Source organism: Rissa tridactyla, chromosome 6 (genome assembly GCF_028500815.1).
Source record: "Rissa tridactyla isolate bRisTri1 chromosome 6, bRisTri1.patW.cur.20221130, whole genome shotgun sequence".
NCBI classification, from domain to species: domain Eukaryota; kingdom Metazoa; phylum Chordata; class Aves; order Charadriiformes; family Laridae; genus Rissa; species Rissa tridactyla.
In genome coordinates, this window is record NC_071471.1 from 28,756,415 (window position 1) to 28,778,898 (window position 22,484).

The following is a 22,484-nucleotide window of genomic DNA, read 5'->3' on the forward strand; positions in this document are numbered from 1 at the left end:
GCAGTTTTCTCCAAAGTCACCTAAGTTCAGTCAGTTCCCCTCCTGGTCAACAGAGCCTGCCCCTGATTTGTAGATCGTCTTTACTCTTTGTAAACTGCTTGTTGATTTGGAAGGGTTATCTAATGATTTACTTAATTGTCTGCGGTGCCCTAGTGTCCATCACCATCACGATGGTTTCCAAGCATTCTGCAGTTGCAAGTCATCATCCATGGCTTTATGACTGGAGCCCTGGAAAAGGTATTCCAGAAACATTGTGTCTAAAAAAGCATGGTAATTAAGAACAGTTCATTGAAGACTGTCAAGGATTTTGTGTGAGGGGACAATGCATAGATATGGTATGAGCCTGTTTTCTCCTTGGGAATTAAGGTTTGTTTGCTTCTCCCTTTGCTGTCCCGCCATGGCTTGGGGCAGAGAGAGATAACAACCTCTTTCTCAGATAGCACAGTCCTGTTTGCAGCCCACCCTCAGGGCTACACACTCTGCTTTTCAAACAAACATTCTGATGTTTGTTAATAAAATAAACTGACCATAATCACGGTTGGGGTCAGTCAGTACCTTCTGTGGGAGATGACCTTTCTATTGCTCAGGGAAAAGGTAGGGAGAGGCAGCCTTCAGGCTTGGGACAGGGTTTAGATAAGCCATTTGACAAAATTCTATTTACATCAGAAAAGGCCTGCAAAAGGGAGTATCATTTTATCACCAGATCAGTGTGGCTTCCTGGCTCCAGGATGGTCATGAGTAATCCACGCGTCCTCTCAGAAAGGGGAAGGGCACGCGTAGCTGTTTGGATGATGTTGAGTAACAGCAGACAAGCACGTATATTTTCACAGGAAACTTTGGCTCCCAAAGGACATTCAACAGCTCATCATGTCTGACTCTTTTAAAAGGTGCTGAGCCATTGCTAAACCCTGGAAAGGGAGGAAAGTTTCTGCTGTCAGAATTTTTCTGTTTGTCTCGGATTTTTCTGTTGTGTTTTTCTTAAGTGTTTTAGTAATTATTTCTCTAGAGATATCAACGCGGAGACAGCTTGGTCAGGAGTCTGCCCCAGTGCCTGATGTTATCAACCAGTGCAGTTGCAATGTCCAAGGTGGCGGGATGCTAGAGCAAATTCACATCTAAACTGTAAAGCTGCTGTTCTATGGGTCTCAGAGAAGAAGATACATAAAAGCAGGAAAAACACAGAATCTGGAAAACAGAGAATATGTGACAGTTCTGCTAATTTTGGATCCAGTCTCCGACTTGGGTTGCTGCATTCTTGCAAGCAAGAAATGCCATTGAAATTTTCCAGACAGAACTACTGACGTCCAGAAGTTTGCTGGAATAAGCTGCTTTGCCTTATTCTTGCAGGCACATGGATGGCATCAGCCTGTCACGCCCAGCCCCCAGGTTATTCACCTTTGCTTGTGTATTTGTTAACCAATTCAGTCACAAGAGTATAGCTCTCATCCCCTCATTGGGAGAGGAGGTTGTGTGTTGCTGTTGTTTTAATGAAATTCTTATCTGATGGGAAGTCTTTTGATAGAGACGTGCTGCGGTGTGCTTTGGCCTTCATCCTTCTTAGAATAAACACTGTTAAGTTTGTTTCTGTGCTGATGACTCTGTGTTGTGGGTTATACTTGTGTTGGGATCTTAAACACCGTAAGACTATCTGCAATAGCACCGTCCAGCTATCCTCTCCCAAGCATCCCCCATTCCATCTCTGTGTCATCACTTCAGTTCTTTCATCACAGATGAGTTTGCTTTGTTTCTGGCCCAAATCAAATGCCTTTGGGTCCCTGAGGTTGGAAGAACTTGTGGAAATACAGCATATTGTTAAATTCCCGAGGCATCTCTGCTGCTCAAGAGGGTGCCCTGTCCACTTCTTCCTGTGACTCACACTTGCGTGATGCACCCCCCGGTCCTTTTAACTGCCTGACAAGTTTGGTTTGCTCTGTTTTCCCCTGAAAGCATGTGATCAGTTTTAGCCTTGATCAGATTGAAGCATTCCAGCCTTGACCTTCCTCACTTCATGGGCAAAGGGCTCCCTTGCTCCTTGCCGGCAGGGTTAGCAAGACTCACCTGTCTCTTCACAGGTATTTCCGAGACTCTCTGCAGGGGACCACCTGCCTCTCTGTCTGTTATCAGCCAATATATCAGATGCAAACTCATTGTTTGTCTAACAGGTTGTGGTCCACGGGACCCTTGCTGGTGGTCCATGAGGAGGGGATAGTCACGTACTGCTTGTTACCATCTGCTTGATTTCATTAGCTTAAAACACACGGGCGAATCTTTGACTGATACTTTCCCAGGTGTGCCACAAGTGGAGCTGCCACAGGGGTGCTATAACAGAAGGAAAGACATGAGGAAAACCTCCACTCTGGAAAGTCTGGCTGGCTCTGGAAAGTCCAGCTGGCTTTTTACCCCCTACCTTTTAGTATCTGGCACTGCTCATTGCCATTAGTCTGTAAGCGTATTGCTTCTCCCATGCTACTCATCTCTAATTACCTGTCCAAAGAAAACTCCGGGGTGTAGGAGCCTCATGGGTAACCATCTGCACAGATTCCTGAGGGCTGAATACATCCTGCCTCTTCCAACGAAAATTGTAAGGGAAGATCTTATTTAGCCTTCAAATTATGTTAGTATCCTTAAAAATAGAGAAGGAGCCCATTTCTAAGCCAGACACGGCTTTCGGAGGAGCTGCTCAGAGCCCTCCCGTGGCCCAGGGTTCAGGGTGTTTTGCACCCCTGATTGCGGCATGGACATTGTGTGTTGGCAGCATGGTTGTGTGTTGGCAGCATGGTTGTGTGTTTGCAGCTGGAGGGAGGGGGACAAGTGGCCAGCTATCTGCTGATGGCACTTTTTTGGGTACAGAATAGTGTGCTGAAATCCATGTACTGCCAGTTCCTGCCTGTGCTCTCGGCTGTTGTGTACTGGCACAGAGGGAAGAATCCCTTTTACAAGGGGTTTCTTGCCCAAGCTTAAAAAAACAGTCCTAGGGGTTTTGGGTTTTTTGCCAGAATAGTCCACATTGCATATTCTAGGAGTTTTTCCTTGTTGAAAGTGTTGTTTCACACACGACTTAGCTGTCATTAGACTATGTTAGTGTTCACACAGGACAAAATCTGGATTAAAGTGTTTTTTCCCAATCAGTCAGAGTGAAGGTTCAGTAAACACAAACATATTTCCCACTGCTTGCTCCGCAGATGAATCCTATGATGTCTCAATGTGTTCGAGATTTATGTGGGAAGGGTCTTCCCTGCTGGGAAGCGGTTTTGCAAGTCACTTGCTGTGAGTAATGCCCTGCCCCTTGTGTGGTATTTGTTACCACCATGTGTGCACTGAAGCACAGCCAGAAATGTGTGAAAATCTTCATTCTTACCTGCCTGGGAACAGTTTCAGAGGAGCATGTCAGAGGGGGAAGGAAGGAAGGGTCTCAGTCTAATTTGCTTTTTCTTCTTTTCAGGCAGGGGGATGCAATCAGTCTGCTCGGCACGTACGTGTGTGCCCTTACTTAAAATACTGCCAGCATGGCCCAAGTGAGAGTTTCTTTAGGAAATCTGATTTCTGTCTTGGTTAATTGAAAGAATTTGTTCCATGAACAATATTGAAGTGTTTTGTTCAGTTTAGTTTTAAATTTCCAAGTATCTGCCACTTTCTGGAGACTAATTCAACGTCTAGTCAGCTTTTTTGACCATGTACCTACCAATCTGCATATGTTTGTGCACTGAAAAATTGGTAGTTGGAATAACAAAAAACCCCAAATGCTTCCTAGGTTTTCTTTCTCATGGGAAGTTTTCCCTGGGCCACTTGTCCAAATTTCGTCTGTTTTGGATTTGGGTCTACCAGAGCGACTGGTGAGCAGCAGCACACAGCGAGGCGTGCTGGGGTGGTCTGAGAGGAACCTCTGAAGCACACTGGAGATTGTCTGCATTTTGAAAATGGAGAAGACCTCTGAAAAGATGGATGTGGAGCCTCTGGGAAGGCATCACTACTGGCCCCCTTCACACTGGTAGCAAGGACTGGGGAACAACCCTATTTATCTTGAGTTGGAAGCCAAGGAACTGGTAGACTCTGGAGAGCAGGGCATGGTGTGTTAATGAACTTTAAGGCTTCTTCATATCTTTGTCACTTGGTACCTATTCCCTGCACTTGGCTGAGACCCCTTTCTGCCATATGCTTGCCTTGCTGTCCGATTTTAGTGTTTCTGAGGGGTCAGTGGGTGCGATAGTGTGTTGCAGACAGTTCAAGCACCTTTCTGTGAATGCGCAATCCCATCAGCAGAGGGAAAAATTCCAGATTAACTTCTCCGGAGAATTTCTCCCTTCCCTATTTGCAATAATAAAATAGTTGAGTCGAGGTCACATGCTATTTATAGCCATCTCACTGCTACTTGCTTCTACTCGCCCAGGCAGTAAGCTCTGCATAGACACAACGAGATTAATCCTTCATGACATCGAACCTTTTATTTCTCTTGTTATCGGTGCTTACCGACTCCAGAGCCTCCCTCCTCTGCAGAGCCCAGTGCACTAAGCCTTTGATACAACACACCAGCAGCGGAGCCATGAAAAAAGTTTAAAAAAACAATATCTGTTCAGCAAACCAGGAGCTGTCTGAAGGTTTGAAACTTTGGTTTCTAGGTCAGATGAATGGTTTGAAATTTTTTTCTCACAAGCTCCATGCCAGGCTCATGCATTCAGCAATCAACGGAGGTTATGTGCAGGTAGGTCCAGTCTTGTCACGGCAAGAAACACTGGGGTTTCGAGGGATCTCACACATTTTCCAGTGTATAAGCCTTACTTCTCTTCCCCTCCTGAAAAAGAAATTTTAGTTCAAACAATATCTTACGTGCTGAAGATATCTTAATATAGAAAGAGGTTGGATTATGGCAGTCACACAGAATGGACGACAGTTGCCAATATCTGATGCGTTCAATGAAATGGGAACTCATCATCAACAGCAGTCTGAGGTCTTGGTTATATCGTTCCCTGTGACCCCTTGTTTCAGGCAGTCAGAATTGATATTGCTTTGTCTACATTCTCTCTGAAATCCTCTGACTTTTCCACCTCTTTTATCTTTGTTTCCGCCTTGAAAACTGCAGGGTGAGGTGGGAGCACACACACACCTGTAGATGTTCTGGCTATAGCTGCTTCCCCCCATGAATTGCACTATGTCGGTGTTCAACATACGCAAAGTGATGGTGGTACAGTGCAAGACCGGACTGTAAAGCTGTCCGATGCTCGTTTCACAGACCTGGCACGACGCCTGTTCAACTTCGTTATCTCCACTGCCGAGCACCAGAGAGCAAACTTTAAGGACTGCAAGTTTAGGGTCATTGTAGCTAAACCCATGGTTCTCTTGTGTGGCGTATCCCCTAGGGCAGGGGCTAGGGGTTTATACAAGCTTGCTGAGCGTCTTGGCATGAGAGAGGCTTTGGTCAGAACTTATTTGTCTGCAAATAGCGATGGCTAGTGTGAATTCAGAGCATGTGCCTGCAAGTGGAGCTGAGCCAGTCTGAGATGATTTTGAGTGGGCATTAGCGATGTGGTGAATCCTCTGTTTTTCTCTTTGAGGGATTCAGCAGCTGAAGCGATGATAAAATCAAATAGCAAGTTAGACATATTCTGGCGAGGCAGTTTATTTCCTAACCATGGCAGGTTGGGATAGTGGCCTTATAGGTACAAATTAGATTGCTCAGCATGGGGTTTTCTGGCTGATATGTAGTTTGAGAGGTACAAGACTGGCGATGAACTATTAATGGACTGTTAACGTTATATTACATTTTTCATCATGCATCCCATGAAAGCTCCATAAAGGATTTTCTCAAATGGTATCAATGAGAATTGGCATCGATTGTATAGTGATGCTCAAGATGCTCGCTCAAGATCCTTTCTCCAGCCTGTGTTTGGTCCTGTCTAATGCTCTGGTTAAAACAGCCTTTCTAATCCAATCCTGCCACTACTGCAGGTTGGAAGTCGCAGTTCCATTGAAGTCCAGGCCAGCACTGTCCCAGATGGGAATGAAGCTGGGCATTTGCAATTTGCTGAAATTCTGAGGTTTTGCTGCTTAAAATAATTTTCCTGTTTTTACGTGAAATGAAACACTCCGACCGTTCAAATGAGGAAAAAAAATATTTTTCAGCGTCAAAACCCAGAAGCACTTAAATGTTGTGTTCTCCCTTTCTTGGGTCCAGTCGCTGGCATGGTGAGATCAAAAGCGACAGAGTGTTCCCAGGGCTCTCTCAGTGCTGGTGTTCTGGCTTCATGTGACCGGATGAAATACACAGGGTTTGGTACAAAGCGGCAGTGATAGTCCAGCAATCTCATTCCAGCAGGGTGAACAAGCAGACCTTAAAGCACATACTAAGGTTGTGATTCTACAGTTGTCATTTTTTCCTTGCTGATTTTTCATTGTGATCGTTGTACAAAGATCAAAATCCCCTTGTGTTACATTCTTGCATATGCTTATGGTCCCTGAGTTGCTTGCCATCTAAATAAACAAAATTATTACCCTGTGGGAGAAATGCTATTATTTTTATTGTTATTCGTTTAAAACAATGGAAAATCAGGCATAAAGAAAACAAAATGGTATTTTCCAATGGCTGCGACAGGGCCAGGAACTGAATCCAGGTGTCCTGAGTCCCAGCCCGGACCTTTAAGCACCAAAATATCCCGCTCCTTTTGAATTCGGAGTGTTTTGGCAAAAGTTTCCCTAAAGTGTTTCATAATTAATGTCAGTGCTAGTCTGTGAACGTGTCTTACCAGATAGGAATTTGCTTTTATATACACGCATCCACTTAAAAACTCCCCAAAACTTAGCAGCTGTTGGCTTCTTTGTGTTACTTGAATGTTTCTAGCGCAAATATGGGACATGATAAATTGAAAAGTGTTGAGTTGAAATGTTCTGTTTTGAGTCCACTTAGCAAAATCCAAAGGTCATCTCTGCTATGAAGAGACAGCAGTATGAGCCTTGTTTCAAGGGTGGAAAAGGGATTTTCTGTTCTGTCTAGAAATCAGACTCTTCCTATCTCACAGGGGTGGATTTAATCCAGGAAGAACTAAGCCCATCCTAGGATCTGTGACAGTTTTTGACAGCTTTCTGAAAAGGAGCTAGAACCAAAGTGAAAAAGAACATCCCACCACAGATTATTGCAGCTTGCGTCTCGCGGGACCAGTTCACTGGCTGAGATGCATTTTGTCCTTTTTAAGTCTGCGCAGGCAGGATGCTGTCCGTGAATAGAAATCTGCGGTGTGGTGTGGTGTGGAAGAATGCAATTCTCCTGAGCAACTCAAATAGCAGTCCTCTGGATCAGGTCAGCAGCTCATGTGTCTCCAACAAACCTTTTGCCCCATCTCAACCTCTCTAATTACCAGCTGCAGCAGCAGTCCCATCTACACTCAGCATGACCTGAAAATTCCCATCGTGAGATGCTCTGGTCAGTCCTTTATCCCGTATCAGATGCTGCCCAGCTGCAATGAGCTTTTCCAGGATGGGATTATGTTGAGACAAGCATTTTCATGGGATGTATGTTTCTGAATAGGAATGTGTCTCTTTTTAAAAAACATAATATTTCTACACTGAAGGGATTTGGGAATTTTTTTGTGCTGTCCTGGATAAAAAATTCTTACAGTCATTTTGCCCGGCTGCTGGGAAGCCAAGGGGTTATGCTGGAGAGTGTCGTCCTTAGGAAAACTCCAGGCGAAGGACTGGAATAGATCTTGTTTTTGCAGTAAAAGCTGGCTTCCCTACATACGTTGTCAGCACAGAGCTAATCTTGAAAAACTTCTGAAGTTTACACAAGGCAAATTTTTTGCGTTTCTGTGAGCACTGCAGGACAGCAGTGCTTTGGTGTTCAAAGGGCAGCTCTGGGGAGCGGGCCGAGATGCCGTCTGACCGGAGCTTTCATCTTCCTTTCAGAGGTATTCATGCGTGCTTCTTCGGACAGCTCTGCCCTGGCCTTTCTGGGAACTGGACAAGCAACTTTGGCTGTGCTGGAGCAGCAGAGGGGGGTTAGGAGAACGCCCGCCTGGCGTGGGTCTGGCCCGTGGCCATGGCTGGGCTTCTCCAAAAGGTCTTCATGTATCCGGGCACCTGCTTTCAAAATGTCTCCATGGCCCAGTGAGCAATGTGAGAGTGTGTCTGGAATGGCTCGTTTGATATAAAAGTGCCAATTTGACAAATCCCTGGGTAGATTTGGGTGTCTGCTCCCATTCAGTGTCTCCCTATCAGAATCACCCAGGCATCCCTGACAAGCTCAGCCAGTGATTCCCAACAGCCGTGATGTCTCCAGTTGCCACCAGTTTGACTCACGGTAGCCCCCTTGTTTGCTCTGCAGACTGTGTTTGCGCTCGTCCTAATCTAAATAGCCCAGATGAAAGCGCTGGGTGCTTCTCTGAGGGATTTGCTGCGTGCCTGTCCTGCTGTGCTCTGCATCTTCCCCGCTTCCCTTGCCTTTAAGGTGGGCTCCCATTCACCGTTATGCATGCATCTATCTATCTATCTACCTACCTACCTACCTACTACCTACCTACCTACTACCTACCTACCTATCTACCTACCTACCTACCTATCTACCTACCTACCTATCTATCTATCTATCTATCTATCTATCTATCTATCTATCTATCTATCTATCTCCATTCTTTAAAGCAAAAATTGTTTTCAGCAGCTTGCTGCACTTTCTAATTCCACCTTGTTTTGAGGAAAAGCCAAAGGAAACCTGGCACGGTAATTTTCTAATGTTTGCCACTTGAAAAAGGTGTTTGAGAGTGGAGATTCAAAGGGCATCAGCTGCTTCCTTCGCAGCCAAAACACGCTCCCTCCACACCACCCTGAGAGAAGGTTACCTTACAAAGATAATGCATGTCTTGACCCCGAATTTTCCCGAGCCTTGCCAAGCTTTACGTGCAGTAGGAAAGGAGGCATCATTCTGCCAGGTAAAGAACCGAGGTATTTTTTTACTGCTGGCAGAAAGCTCCCCTTTCCAAATAGGAGCAGATTTGCCGAGTGATGTGGTGTTGGCTCAGTGCTTCCAGGTGAACTCTCCTTGTCCAGATGAATTGAAACAGTTGCTCTTGCCCCAGTCCAGCTACTCCTGCTCAGAGCAGCGTTTGACATAAAAAAGGAATTTTTGCCATGCTGTTGCTGCAGCCAAGTGCCCTGAGCAAATCCTTTGCATTTTTTTCATCGCAAAGCTTTCACAAGCTGCCTGTGCAAAATTGCCATAGGATATACATACGCAGGGGCATCCCTTGAGGGCATCCATGATTTCACCTGGATGTCAATCCTACTTGGTTCAACAGGAGTTCATGTGTTATTGGATGGGTATTTCGATTTTAAAGGTGGTTGCAAACACTTTGGCGGAGGTAAGAAGCCACCCGGTGATGAGGTGGCTGCTCAGACAATTGACAGTTCTGGCACATCTCTGAAAATAATCATAAGTCAAAGATGAAACTAGTTGTTATATGCCTGGCTGGTGATGAGTGTTTGTATGCCCTCTCTGAGCCCCCATGAAATGCAACGTACTAGGTAGTTCCTAAGGGCTCACTGAAAGAGGTTTAGGGTGTTTCTCAAGGCTTGGCTGAAAGGCAAGCTATAGTTGATGCTCATTAAGTGTATGCAAGTATTAATCCAGTGTTAAGGCATGTCAAGGAAGCCACCACTGTCTCCTGGGGACGAGCAGGGTCTTGAGGGCAGCCATGGCCTCACCTTACCTCACATGGGCTCTCTGCCCTGCTTCAGGCGTAGGGTGACAGGTTGTGCAGCTCATGCTTCTCTGCAGGTCTCTTTTGCATTTCTTGTTTTGCTGGTCGAGTTGTCTGGTGGGAAAATGTGCAGGTTTCTGCAGGTGAGCTGTCGTACCATGACAGCAGCATAGCATAGACGTGCCTGAGCTCACTGGCTCCGGTGCTTCAGGAGGAGCCTAGCAGCGGTGGCACAGGATTTGGTTTGGGTTTTGCTATCAAGGAGAGCACTTGGACGGAGTCTTGCCAGGGCTAGCATTAGCTTGGTCCTGGCTAACAAGCTTGGGTGAGCCTGTTCAGACTGCAGATGTATGCCAGGGGCCTGACTCTGCACCTTGCTGGTGCTCACTGGTGTTGGCTTTCTTCAAGGAGCAAGTGCATTAGCCATGGAAGTGGCCTCTCTCCTGCTAGGTCATGCAGGTGTTTTACCTGAACATCTGTACTGCTCCCTCAGATCCCGGCAGCCACTGTGGATGTGTTTAGCATTTCTGTTTGTTTACAAGGCTTTCTCCAGGGTGACACTAATGTCTGGTCTCGGTTCTGAATCTCTAAATCCAAAGTAACTTGATATACCAAGATAAATTCCTCTTTATATCCCTGGCACTACCAGCAGAGTCTGGCTTTTTGCAGCTATAGGCAGCCGAGCTTAAAAAATGGTCCCAGGTCCCCATTTACAATCAGAAGCCCCTCAGCCTGGATGTAGCTCAGCCGCCAAGGCTTGTAGAGAGAGCAGCCTCAGCAGCTGCTTTCCCCTCATCTCTCCCTCTCATATCTCATGAGAACATCCCTCCACCTGAGACTGTGCAGGGGGTTGGAGCAGCTGAGTTCAAAGGATGTGCAGCTGGAAAATAGGCTGTACCCCATTGTTGATAGACCATGTTGCAGACAGATAAGCGACCTGTCTGGCTCTCGGGAACTCTAGCTCTTCCAATTTCCCTTGTGCTGGCCTTTCCTTTCATTTCAGCTGTTTTCTTTAACTTCTGCGTTCAGGTTTTCCTTGGTTATCCCATCATTTGCCAGTCCAGTGGTGTCAAAGAGTGCAGCATAAATGCCTGTGTTCACTGTCCTACATCACCAACTCACTCGTTCTTTCTTATCTTGTTACAGCTGAACAAGCTGGAGGAGGCAGCAAATGCAGCTCACACCTTCTTCATGGCAAACCCTGAGCACATGGAGATACAGCAGGACATTGAGAACTACAAGACCACAGCAGGGAAGGTTGACTTGATTGACCGGGAGGCCAGGCAGCACATGGTGAGTCTGAGCTAAAGAGAAGCCCGGGTTAAGCGTCAGGCATCTGGAGAGAAGAGATTTAGGAGGCCAAGAGAGCATCATCTATGAATGAGGAGATACTTGCTGAGGTCTGTGTTACAATACAGCAAAACTAGCTCTCCCTTTCTTTCAGTGCTCTCCTTAAAGGCAAGCCAGCTCCTGCTTTTTCAAGGCATTCTCTACTGTTTGTTTGATGGCTACGTCCCCACCCTGGTCCCTCTCTTCAGGGAACTCTGGAGTCATTCATGGCTGTGGACCGGCATCAGCAGGCAGCTTTGATGAGTGCTCTGTGGGCACTGACAGATCTTGGCTTATGCGTGTTCCTTTTGAGCTGGGTTCTCCCACCTGGGCAGGTTACATGCACACAAGTGGCTGTGCTGGTGAGAGTGCAGGGTGGCAGGGAGGACAGTGACAGCTTTTTCCACTTCCCCAAAGCAAAAGCTCAACACAAATGCCAGGACCACCCCTAACTTTCTGATTTCGCAAGACACAAGGAAGATGGAGTGGCTGTTTGGTGTAATTAATGGAGGTGCTCATTAGGGGCCATCCTGAGACAGATCTGCCTGGGTCAAGAGCAGTCTTTTCCCTTGACATTCAGTGCAGTTGTTGGGTAGGAGGGTAATAACAAAGAAAAGGAATGGTTTTTCACATAATGGATAATCCAGCAGTGGCACTAAGGATTTCCTAAGTACGGAGGAGTTCAACAGAGCATTTAGGCAGGTTTACGAGGTTCCACTGGTCCAAAAGTCCATTGATGGTTAAACATGGTTTGTTACAAACACTTACATCTGGTAGGTACATGGTAGACCATTCTGTCGCTGCCCGCTTTTACATTCTTAATAGAAGCACCTGCAGTTGGCAAGGGCAGGATGCTGTGGTCCGAGCAGTGTAGCCCACTCACAGTCTTGTCTTCTGCCTAATTACTTTGCAGGAGGACTACAGTGCTGGAGTAAGGCACTATGACAAGGAGGAGTACGAGCTGGCCATTGACTTCTTGGAGCGTGCACTGAAAGGGTATTACTCTGAGGATGAAGATTGCCAGCTCATGTGCGAGGGACCGCAGAGATTTGAGGAGCACGAGTACCTGGAGTATAAGGCTGGCCTCTATGAAGCTATTGCAGGTGAGATCTTCTGGCATCTTTAGGGTTCTCACCCTTTGCTCTGTAATGTTGTTAATTATTGAGTTTGGGCCTTTGGCTGGATTTGGTGAGATGTCTTCCCTTCTATCACTGCTGCTGGTGGGGCACTTGGAAGGCCAGAAAATGCAAATCCAGAGGACAGGGAGACAGAACATCTGGTTTTGGTCCTGAATAGAAGCTGAGCTAGCAGAATTGCATTTCCAGATGTGAAGAGCATTTGCAGCTTTCCATTAGAGCTGAAAATATAGGTGCTTTAACATAAACTGCCTCAGTTTCCCTTTGTACACAGTCTCACATACCTCACTGGAATCTCGACATTGCTGGCCTCTGTTTATATTTTCTCTGTTTTTCAGTGCATATAAAAAAGCAGCAAAGTCCTCTTGGCCATGCTCCAGACAGCCAGGAAAGTTGCCAAAAAGGCTCAGAACATAGATTTCCTCCCCATCCAAAAAGGATGGATTTGTCATTAGCAGAGGCCCACCTAATTATGATCTTGACTGAAATCTCTGGAGAGAATTGAACATTGCTATGTAATCTTCAGATTTGCATGTGTGGCTCTGAGCCAGAGGGGATTAAAATGGTTCATTCTCAGTAGAAATGAGATTACATTTAATTAGTCGTAAGGGAAAGAAAGAAGAGCAATAAATTAAGGTTTGTTTGGTGACAGAAATCTTATTTATCTGCTCATGGTCTTGGAGTTGCATCAAGCTCTTGGAGTTTTGCTTCTTGTGTGGAAAATACTTCACTCAGATGCAGATTGTTTTTTGGTTTTGCATAATTCTGTTTATATCAAGACAGGAAATCTAATTGAAATGACCAAGACGAGAAACCACCAACATACCGGATGGGAAGCTGCCTTTGTTGGATTTATTTATCCACGGAAAAAGTATAAGAAGTGTTGTAAGGGCTGACTTGATACCAGTGTAACTGTCAGCTGATCATGCCTGCTTTTAAAACCCTGACCAGGACACCAAGGGCCATATCAAGCCCTCCAAGAGACCAGCATTCAGTACCAAAGAAAACCCACCTTCCTTCTCACTGAAAACTGCTGCTCGTCAAGAAGGTTTTGGTCTCTCTTAAATTGTTTCCATGCTGTGCAAGTTGAGTGCAGCCCCAGTGAGCAGAGAAGATGTTTCTGTGCCGAACCATGCACAGTGTGGTCATGGTGTGGCGGTCCTCAACCCAGCACGTCAACTGGGAGTGAGAAGAAGATGGTTTCTGCAGGTGCTGTGGCTTGGCTTGGGCAGATATGCCTGGAAATAACAACTCCAAACCCCAGGGCCATTCAGGCACCCAAAGAAACAGGGAAGCGAGGGCACGGGGAGGGAGATAAAATATGTAACGCAACTGCTTTGCTACAGGGAACTAAGTGGTTCCTTACAGGACAACATAATCCAGAATTTACCCTGGGTCCAGGGCGCCCAGCCCCAGATGTTTCAGCAGGGAGCGGGAATACTAATACGCAAAGAAAAGAGAGTTGAAGTTGCTTCAAAACTCGTTTCTCTTTTCAATCCCAAGCTGCCTTGCTGTGCTGCTGCGTGGGGTCGAAACACTCTCACCTCTCCATCCCAGGGACAGATGCATTTCAGGGAATCGATTCCAGTCTATATAGCCTGTTTCTAGGGCACATTGACAGTACCAAGAAAAAGCAGTGCTTCTCAGTGATGGATTATTCCAGGTCTAGGATGCTTAAATAGGTTTAAATTACAACAAAATTATTTATGTCCTTTTCCTTCTTGCTTTCCTAATGTAATACCCTGGTTGTATATACTAAATCAGATGATAACTACTCAGACTACCTGCCCAGAGCAAATGTGGGGCTGTTTTGAGTTTCCACTTGATTTCATTGCAAATTCCTCAGGCTGTTTTTTTGGCAGCTCTGAGAAGTGCTTTGGTAGCTGAGCACGTGGTTAGTTGTTTTTTTTTGTTTTTTTTTTTTTCCAAGCCTGTGTTTGTTTCTTAAGGTTTTTAATGGTGTACAGAGACAGAGCAAGCAAAGTAGATTTCTAAGTACATTGCAGCAAAGGCTCCAAACTGGAATCAGATGTCAGCTCTGGCTTCAAAATTGTACAGCTGATACAACGCCTATATTATGGACTCCCACCAATTAAGAAACCTTGCTAACGGCAGATGTTTACCACGTGCTTGCATTTCTCTGGGAGATATCTCATCTTTGAGAAGCGGCAAACGCAGGGATTTTGCTGCCTGTATTGGCACCTTTCAGACTCGTGGCACAAGTCCCTTGCTCTCCCATGCCTGGGAAGATGCTCTGACCCCTCTTACCTAAACTTCCTCATACCTTCAAGAGCTTTCTTGCTGCAGAAAGGAGAGGATTAAAGGTGAGCTGAAGGGAGTGTGGAGGTGGCTTTCGTGTAGCAGCACATGTGGCCACCCTGTCTTCACATCTCCACTTGCTTTGTGGGTGTCCTCACCTTTGGTTTGACTCTTGGGGTTGAAGAGCTACCTGCCACCTGCTTGTCCCTGTACCCATCCCCCTTTCCCGGGCAGAAGCAGCATTTCCCGGCACACAAAAGAGATGCTCAAGCTCCCTCTACAGTTGACAGAAGGAGAAAGGCATTTCTCAGTGGGGGCAAAAATGTGAATGCAACTCTCCATTGGCTTTGGGAAGGAGCCTGAGCTCTTCAGGTGCGCAGCCGCCTGCTGGACCAGAGCAGCATGAGTTTTGTGTCCCACATTGGGGAGATTTAACTTCTGTCTGTCCTCATCTTGGCACCATCACCATCCTTCTCAGTTCAGACCATCTTCTCCTCCTTTTCTTGGCAGATCACTACATGCAAGTCCTGGCTTGCAAACATGACTGCGTCCGAGAACTCGCCACGCGTTCAGGCCGTATCTCGCCCATCGAAAATTTCCTTCCCCTCCATTACGACTACTTGCAGTTTGCCTATTACAGAGGTAAAGGCTGTTCTTCTGTTCCTCATAGCGCTTGTGGAGTTTTGTTACATTTTGTGCAAGTTTTAATTGCTTCTTGTGGAAATCGGGATATTTCCCCATGGTGTCTGTGCTACAGTGATGCAGAGGCATGGTCTGAAAGAGTCAGGAAGCAGAGGACAGTGGAAATTGTCTCTTCAAAAGTCCTTTTCCTTTCAGGTTGACTGAAATGCAATTAAGTGTTTTTGTAAAAGTGTTTTAAAACATCAGCCAGGTTTTAAAAGCCCAATCTTTATCTTAAACATTATTATTCTTTAAACAAATCATGCTTTTTAGGGTCCTTTCATTTGCCTTTTGATATTGACATTCGGAGGATTTATATATTTCACATTTTCTCCAATTGATACATTTTCTAAGTCAATATACAACAGATATACAAGTTAGCCCAGGCTTATCCAGAGATGCCAATTTTTGCTAATTATGGAATATTTTAAGATTCATAGTAAAGTTGCAGGAGTTTGCAACGTTGCAAAATATCAGGAGCTGGCAGTGCTATAAAATATTGCCAGTTGTATGGTCCTATATGGCACTTTATTATGTTCTGTTACACAAAATCTAGGCAGAATTTTGCTATCTCAGGCTTGTGCTAAGAGCTCTTTCCTGAAGAGGGCAGAATGTGGGAGGGTCAAAATTGTTTCTCAAACCTAAAGGTTCTTCATTCATCAATGTGATGAGAAGAAAGCTGGAGGAGTCAGCAGTGTTTCGGGTGTGGTGTGCAGGCTTTTTTATTCCTCTAAACTAGAGGTTTAATGTGGTGGGTAAAACCCCCCAGAGCCCTGACACATGCTGCACAGGACAGCAGCAGTCTGCTGCCGGGCAGCATCCACATCCTGCCTATCCAGTTGGATCCAATTTGGATACCATTCAACCTGCGCATGACCACAGAGAAGTCATGTCTCTGTGCCTCAGTTTCCCTGCTGGTGAAATGGAGTGGTTAAGACAAAGTTGCATCAAAAGAGCCTTGTAAAGTGCCAGGCTCACCCTTCGGCTGATGGAGAGCTCAGGCTGTGCCTGCCCTCCCTGCAGGCTCCCCTCCTTGGCTCTGACCCGCCATGCTCGGTGTGAGCCCCCGGCACTGCTGGCGGAGCTGTGTCCCCCATCTGCCCCCCCTGAGAACTGTTGTGTTGCTCCCAGTTGGTGACTATGTAAAAGCCCTGGAGTGTGCCAAGTCCTACCTCCTCTTCCACCCGGATGATGAAGATGTCTTGGAGAACGCAGGTTATTACGAGGGCCTCTTGGAAGGTACGATGGATCCAGACACGGTCAAACCCAGAAAGGTGAGAGTGAGTGTCACCTAAGAGCCCTTGGTGGAAGGCTTTAACAAAAGCATCAGCTGGAAATAGAAGCAGCTTGGCAGCTTTCCCACAGTGGGACCACTTTGAAAACAGATGTGGAGATGCTGGACTAGCTGGTGAAGCTAATTGCCAGCGTGCAAGTCCAGAGTCACTGCTGTGGGGGAGAAGCTGGAGGGTGGGATGTTCTTTAAACAGGGACTTCAGCTTAGTAAAACCCAAGCAAGGGCAGGGAGGGCGATGACCGAGTGCCTCAACAATGTAAACCATCCCCTCATTCAGTGCTCCGGAGATGTGGAGGAGGAATGCAATGAAGCAGTGAGCAGAGGGCAACCTCGGTTAAGAGAGGGCTGAGAAATATTTTCCCAAGGGGAGGCTGGGCTGTCAGCTTTACTCTCAAGTCACTGACCCTGGAGTTCAGCGCTCGGCCTGTTCTGCAGGGAGCGGCTTTGCTATCAGAGGGTTAGGTTGGGGTCAAACAACCAAACAGTATGTGTTCAGTCACCCAGCGGGAGAGGCTTCCTCTCCGGTCCGGCAGCCTTTATCTACAGCCCTGGGGCTGCCTTTCTCATGATGCAGAAGCGGAGAAGTTATCCTCCCTGTCCCATCGCAGCCCTGATGAGGCTCATTCCCCTTGTGCCATAAGCAGAGGGTAGGCAGGAATTGGATTTTCCATTCCCTTGATTTCCAGGAAAATCAAGACAACTACTCCTCTTCTCCTCTTCTTTTCAGGAAGCAAAAACGCTGCTGCGGCGCCATAAGCTGGAGTCTCACCTCTTGCAGGTGGCTGCGGCCGGCCTCGGATACACCTACACAGAGCCGGTAATGCCTGGGTCTGCTATGGCAAGGACCTTTAGGAGTTCACAGCTATGGGACCAGCTTCCCCTGCCTCTCTCTCCTGTAAAGCAAGTCCCTTATAGGTGACTCAGGAGCTGGGTCTTGGCCCAGTTTGTTCCCTATGGGTGACGGCAAAGCAAGGGAGGCAGCCATTCCCAGGGTGAAGGAGAAGCGGATGCAGCCTAGTCCATCTCTCCTGTCATGGTGCCTGGCTTTATCTCAGCCACTGTGGTGGTGGTGGGGTGGGACAGAGAAGGCTGGGTGAGCTGGGCTCCCTCTACTCATCATACGATGCCAGTTTGGGTTGGGGTTACATTTTCAATTTGGTGACCCAAAGCTGTGTGGGATGGAACCATACCAGAGAGGCTGGCTGATGTCCTCATGTGTGCGACAGAGCAGGTAGCTCTCTGGCTTCGGCTGGAACATTAAATGAGGAAGCATGACCTCTCTCTTTTCCTGCAGAACTACTGGAACAGGTACGGCGCCCGCCAGGATGAGCACAGGTGAGCCACCACCCACCCCAGCTGATCCCACAGCTTCACCAGTCCCCTCAGTGGGGTTAAGGGGATGTGCCCATCATGGGCTACCAGCCTGCCATTTGCGGGGTGCTGCCCATCCACCCCAGCACACCATCATGGTTGAATTAGGACCCTTTGCCCCTTACCATTACAAACATTCCCACAAGCACCTTACTTTAGCTGAGTGCTTCAAAACCAGCAATGATCTAGAAGGAACTTGGTCAATGAGGCAAGTGTTGATGTTCAGGTTTGTTGGTGTTTGTTCTCTGCTGGTGGAACCTGTTGTTCCCATTACCACAAAAACACAGTTTGCCAAAGGACAGGGTGAGGGCTTCTACTTGTATGGTTGTGACATTTGTAGAAAGTACCCATTTGCCTGATTTTTGGTTGTTTTTTTCATGTACTGGTTTCAGAAAGGTGCAAAACAGCACAGTTCCCAGAACCAGACATCTGTGGCCAAAGTCATGATGTTCTTCTCTCTTGCTCCTCAGTGTCCCATCAAGTATTAGCAGTGAACCAGAGGATGGGCCCAGGCTGTCCCTGGCAAAGAAACCCATGCCAAAACCAGATCGAGAGCTGAAAGAGGGTAAGTCTGATGAAGATGTTTCAACAAAATCAGAAGGTTTTTTCCTGTTACTAGAGACTGCAGACTGCAAAGGCTGTCCACTGAGCAGTGAGGGACAGTCCTATCTGAGGGACTTGAAGTTTTGTTTAAGAGTAAGAGAAGTCTTCAATGCTGCCACATTTCTGGGTCTGTGGACCCCAGCAGCACTGCTCTGCTCTTGGATTTGCTTTTCACAACTGCTGAGCTGCTCAGTACAGAGCCCTGAGATATGGGGCTGGGAGGCTGGGTCCTCCTCACCGTGGGGAAGGTGGCACCAGCAAACAGTAGTCTTTCCCCCAGGTGCTTTTAAGATTAAAATGTTCCCTGTTGTCCAGGCTGCAGAAGGATGGCTGCTGGAGGCATTAGGTTTTGGGAACTTTGGTCCTGATGCTTTGCTAAATGTGCTGGATGACACCATGTTAACGACCATTTCTGTTTGCAGACTGGCTTGTGATTTCATGTCTTGGCTTATGTCAAATCACTTGGTTTTAAGGCCTGTTAGCAGACATTTCAGCTCATTTCAGCACATTTTGGGCAACCACAGAAAATACCATAGCATCTTCTACTAAAGACAAGATTTCCCCCCATAACAATTTTGAAAAACTATATTGTAGCCAAGTACCAAAGCATGTTCCTCGCTGCAAAATGATGGGACCTCAAGAGAGGAGGTGTCTTGTGTCTCTACTGGGCAGCAGGCAGTTAAACCTCCCTGTAATGGAATGAATGGTTGCGCTTTTTGGGGAATTTCACAGCTTTCCATAGCCCAAGTTGGCTCCAGCTCCTCAGTGTCGTGTTGAGAGTATTGTTATCCCTACTCTAGCCATACATAAAATAGACAAATAATATAGGAAGATCCTGAAGAGCTTGCTTAAGCCAAGAGCTGTTTGATTTATATTTGTTGGCCTGTTTGCCTTCTATAACCAAATAATTTCAAAGTGCGTCTTTATCTTTTTTTTTCCTTCCCTCTATGCTTTTATTCTGGTTTAGTTGCAGAATGTTTTCAACTTCACAAAGAAAACTGAAACAATTCAAAAAGAAAATGGAATTTTTGTCCATCCAGCTGCTTCCTTTCTCTGTTGTCTTTTTTTTTCTTTCTCTCTTTTCACTTGGAAAAAAAAAGAGAAAAGGCCAAAAGAGAAAAAGAAAAGTCCATATTAATTTTGTACTCCTCTTCTGTGATTCTCTCCTTCCCCCCTTCCTCTTTTCCGTCAATTCCTTCACTCCCAAAAGTCCAAAGAACGCCTCAGTTTCTTTGGGGTGTTTTTCAGAGTGTACACACAAGAAACAGGTCTTTCTGCTGGTGCTTAGAGGCAGTGGGGGCGAGGAAGGCAGCTGGGAGTGTGCTGCTTGTGTGGGACAAGGGTTCAGTGTTCAGAGCACGGGGCAGCCCCCGCTAGTTCCCTGGGAGGAACAGAAGAAACCGGGGAAGTGGTGAGCGATGCCTTCCAGGTTCATCCCTCATGTGCCTACGGCTGGGGAAGAGCAACATCCGAGCTGGAAAACTCAGTCCTGAGTTGGAGTGTGCCAGGAGTTTGGATTTCAGGCTCCTGTTTCTGATCCAGCTGCATTTATAATAAATGCTATTGTTGAGCAACAAGAACAGCAAAGTTAGCATGAGGAACATCCCACCTTTTCCGTTTCCAAGAAACCTAACCCTTCGGAAATAAAGTTGTGGGCTAGCAGCGGGGCTCTGCCCTCAGGGTTACGTGTCCTCTGTAGGCCAAGGAGACCTTCCAAAAACACACAATGTGCTTCAACGGACAGGAAAAGTAGTGATTATAAAAGCAGTGAAACAGAGAAGTTTCCTTGCGCCACATGGTGAGAGGAGCTCTGTGGCTCTCTTTCCTCTGTTTTATTGCGGCTCTGCGACAACAGATATTTTTCCTACAATTTAGATGCATGTTACCTTTCTCCTGGAGAAACATCTGGTTTAAGTTTTATTGTTGCCATTTCTTTCATTCTCTCTCTTCGAGGAGATGAGAAGAAGAGGCTTCAGAAGATGGTGATTTAGTGGCCTCACCATGTTTTTCTGATCAGGCAAATTTGATGGGGATGGATTGAAACTTCTTGTAAAGAGCTAATATCTCTCTTCTCCTTGCCTGTGCGCTCAGCACGTGGCAAGGCTCAGCCACCCCATACCTGGCAGGAGCCCAGCAGTGTGCAAGCCCAGCCATGGTTGTATTCCCATCCCAGGGATGCTACGTGGGACCTCCAAAATGCAGCCAAACCATTGGCTTCCAGCAGGCGGAGGGAGGCAGGTCGGAGACAGGGAGTGAGGGATGGCAGGGACAAGCATGGCAGCTCCTTTGCCTCTCCGGAGAATAATTGTCCTCAGTGTCCTCTGACTACCTCCCCACTACCAGCCCTTCTTCTTGGTGGAAAACAAGCGATGCTTGCTGCAAGCTCAGCACCGCATTAGATTTTCTATGTGTGTAAAAGACAAAAAACCCCGCTGATGACAATTGCAGAGAGTTTCTTTGCATGCCAAGCCGGCAAGAGCCACACAGCACAAATGGAAACTTATAGCCTCCGTTGAAGATGGCTGCTGGGGAGGAGAGCCAAGTTAGCTGGTGTCCATGTCTCTCATTGTGTCCCATCGGGTTTTGGCATTTTCAGGCTGTGGTCCCTGCATTTGCAAGGCAGCTAATGAGAAGGTGGAAAATGCTGATGCTCTTGCAGCAAATTGATTTCGTCTCCGGGTGTTTCCATTGCTTCTGTTTCTTTTGCTGCTGATGTGAGGCCAAACTCTGCTCTTTCTCTGGCAGCGCACCCGGGTGACTTCAGCTGGCCTGCAGCCATGGTACAAGATGTCAATGAGGCCAGGACATGTTCAGCAGGGTCGTTTTGTGTCTCTCTTTCCATCAGGGGGTCCACTTCTCTACAGCGACGTGAAGTTTGTCTACAACTCGCAGCAGCTGAACGGCACTCAGCGAGTACTACTGGATAACGTCATCTCAGAGGAGCAGTGCCGAGAACTTCACAGGGTGGCCAATGTGAGTAGGCAATGCCCCGGGGCGGGGGGTATGAGTGCCACCTGGGCTGAGTGCCTGGTGGCTTGTAAGAGCTGAATAAGTGATCAGCGCCTGGGGAGGCTCTGGGTTCATGCCTTGAGTGTTGCAGCTGATGCCAGCGTGCCCATGGAGAGCAGTCAGACGCTTATCCCCATAACTGCAGCATATGAACTGCTGCTCCATCTTGGGCTGTTCTTAGAAACATGCTGCAAGACAAAGCCCGTGCAGAAATAGCTCTTTGCTGCATGTTATTCACAACCCCAAAGGATGCTCATCCACAAGCCTGGTTGAGCCTTCTCATTCATCGTCAACTACGCCTGGGAAGAGACTGAGGGTGCCTGAACATCCCCAGCTGGGAGGTAGGTGGCTGTTTTCCAGCATCTCAGAACGGACTGTGTTCATGGAGAGCTGCAGTGCCTTCCCACCCAACTTACCTGTCCCAGTGAATGCAGCCCTCAGGGATTTGGGGAAGAGGGTGCCAGGTGCTTCCATTGCAGCTCCCCCTCTCCTGGGCAACCAGTTCACCCCTCACCCATGTTTGTGTCTTTCAGGGTATCATGTTGGCTGGAGATGGTTACAGGGGCAAAACCTCCCCCCACACCCCAAACGAGAGATTTGAAGGAGCCACCGTCCTCAAAGCCCTCAAGGTACATCTCCTTCCCTCCCTCCTCTCCCATGCCCTCCCTCCCAGCCAGCATGCAGCGCTGACCCTCTCTTGCCTCTTCTCCTTGCCCAGTATGGCTACGAGGGCCGTGTCCCGCTGAAGAGCGCCCGGCTTTTCTACGACATCAGCGAGAAGGCTCGCAGGATCGTTGAGTCCTACTTCATGCTGAACTCCACGCTCTACTTCTCCTACACCCACCTGGTGTGCCGCACCGCCCTCTCCGGTGAGGGCTCAGGGGGCTGGTGGTGGGGCAGGGCTGGGAGGACAGGAGGGGTTCAGCCCCACCTTGGAGGGTTTACAAGTGGGAGACCCAAGCCTGAGAGTGTTTCTGTTTTGCCTGATGCTTAAACTAGTGGCTGAAGGCTAGCGAAAGTCACCATCCCCACAGCAGCAAAGGGTGGGCACTGCTGTCCTGAAGCAGCTCATTTCTGGGGTGTCTCTTGTTTCTCACGCCTCCAGCTCTTCCTCTTTTCTGC

At 47.3% G+C, this 22,484-nt stretch overlaps 1 protein-coding gene across 4 annotated transcripts in view; it reads left to right on the forward strand.

The window, feature by feature from the left end:
• The window catches only part of P3H2 (prolyl 3-hydroxylase 2), a 74,529-nt gene that overhangs the window by 46,416 nt on the left and 5,629 nt on the right, over nt 1-22,484 (forward strand). For all 4 annotated transcript variants that reach the window (XM_054205691.1, XM_054205692.1, XM_054205693.1 and 1 more), the window contains exons 2-11: nt 10,827-10,973; nt 11,923-12,112; nt 14,915-15,046; nt 16,217-16,359; nt 17,107-17,196; nt 17,674-17,714; nt 18,221-18,315; nt 21,199-21,326; nt 21,896-21,991; nt 22,081-22,231. In XM_054205691.1, the coding sequence (XP_054061666.1) occupies nt 10,827-10,973; nt 11,923-12,112; nt 14,915-15,046; nt 16,217-16,359; nt 17,107-17,196; nt 17,674-17,714; nt 18,221-18,315; nt 21,199-21,326; nt 21,896-21,991; nt 22,081-22,231 (1,213 nt within the window). The remainder of the gene's footprint in view (nt 1-10,826; nt 10,974-11,922; nt 12,113-14,914; nt 15,047-16,216; nt 16,360-17,106; nt 17,197-17,673; nt 17,715-18,220; nt 18,316-21,198; nt 21,327-21,895; nt 21,992-22,080; nt 22,232-22,484) is intronic.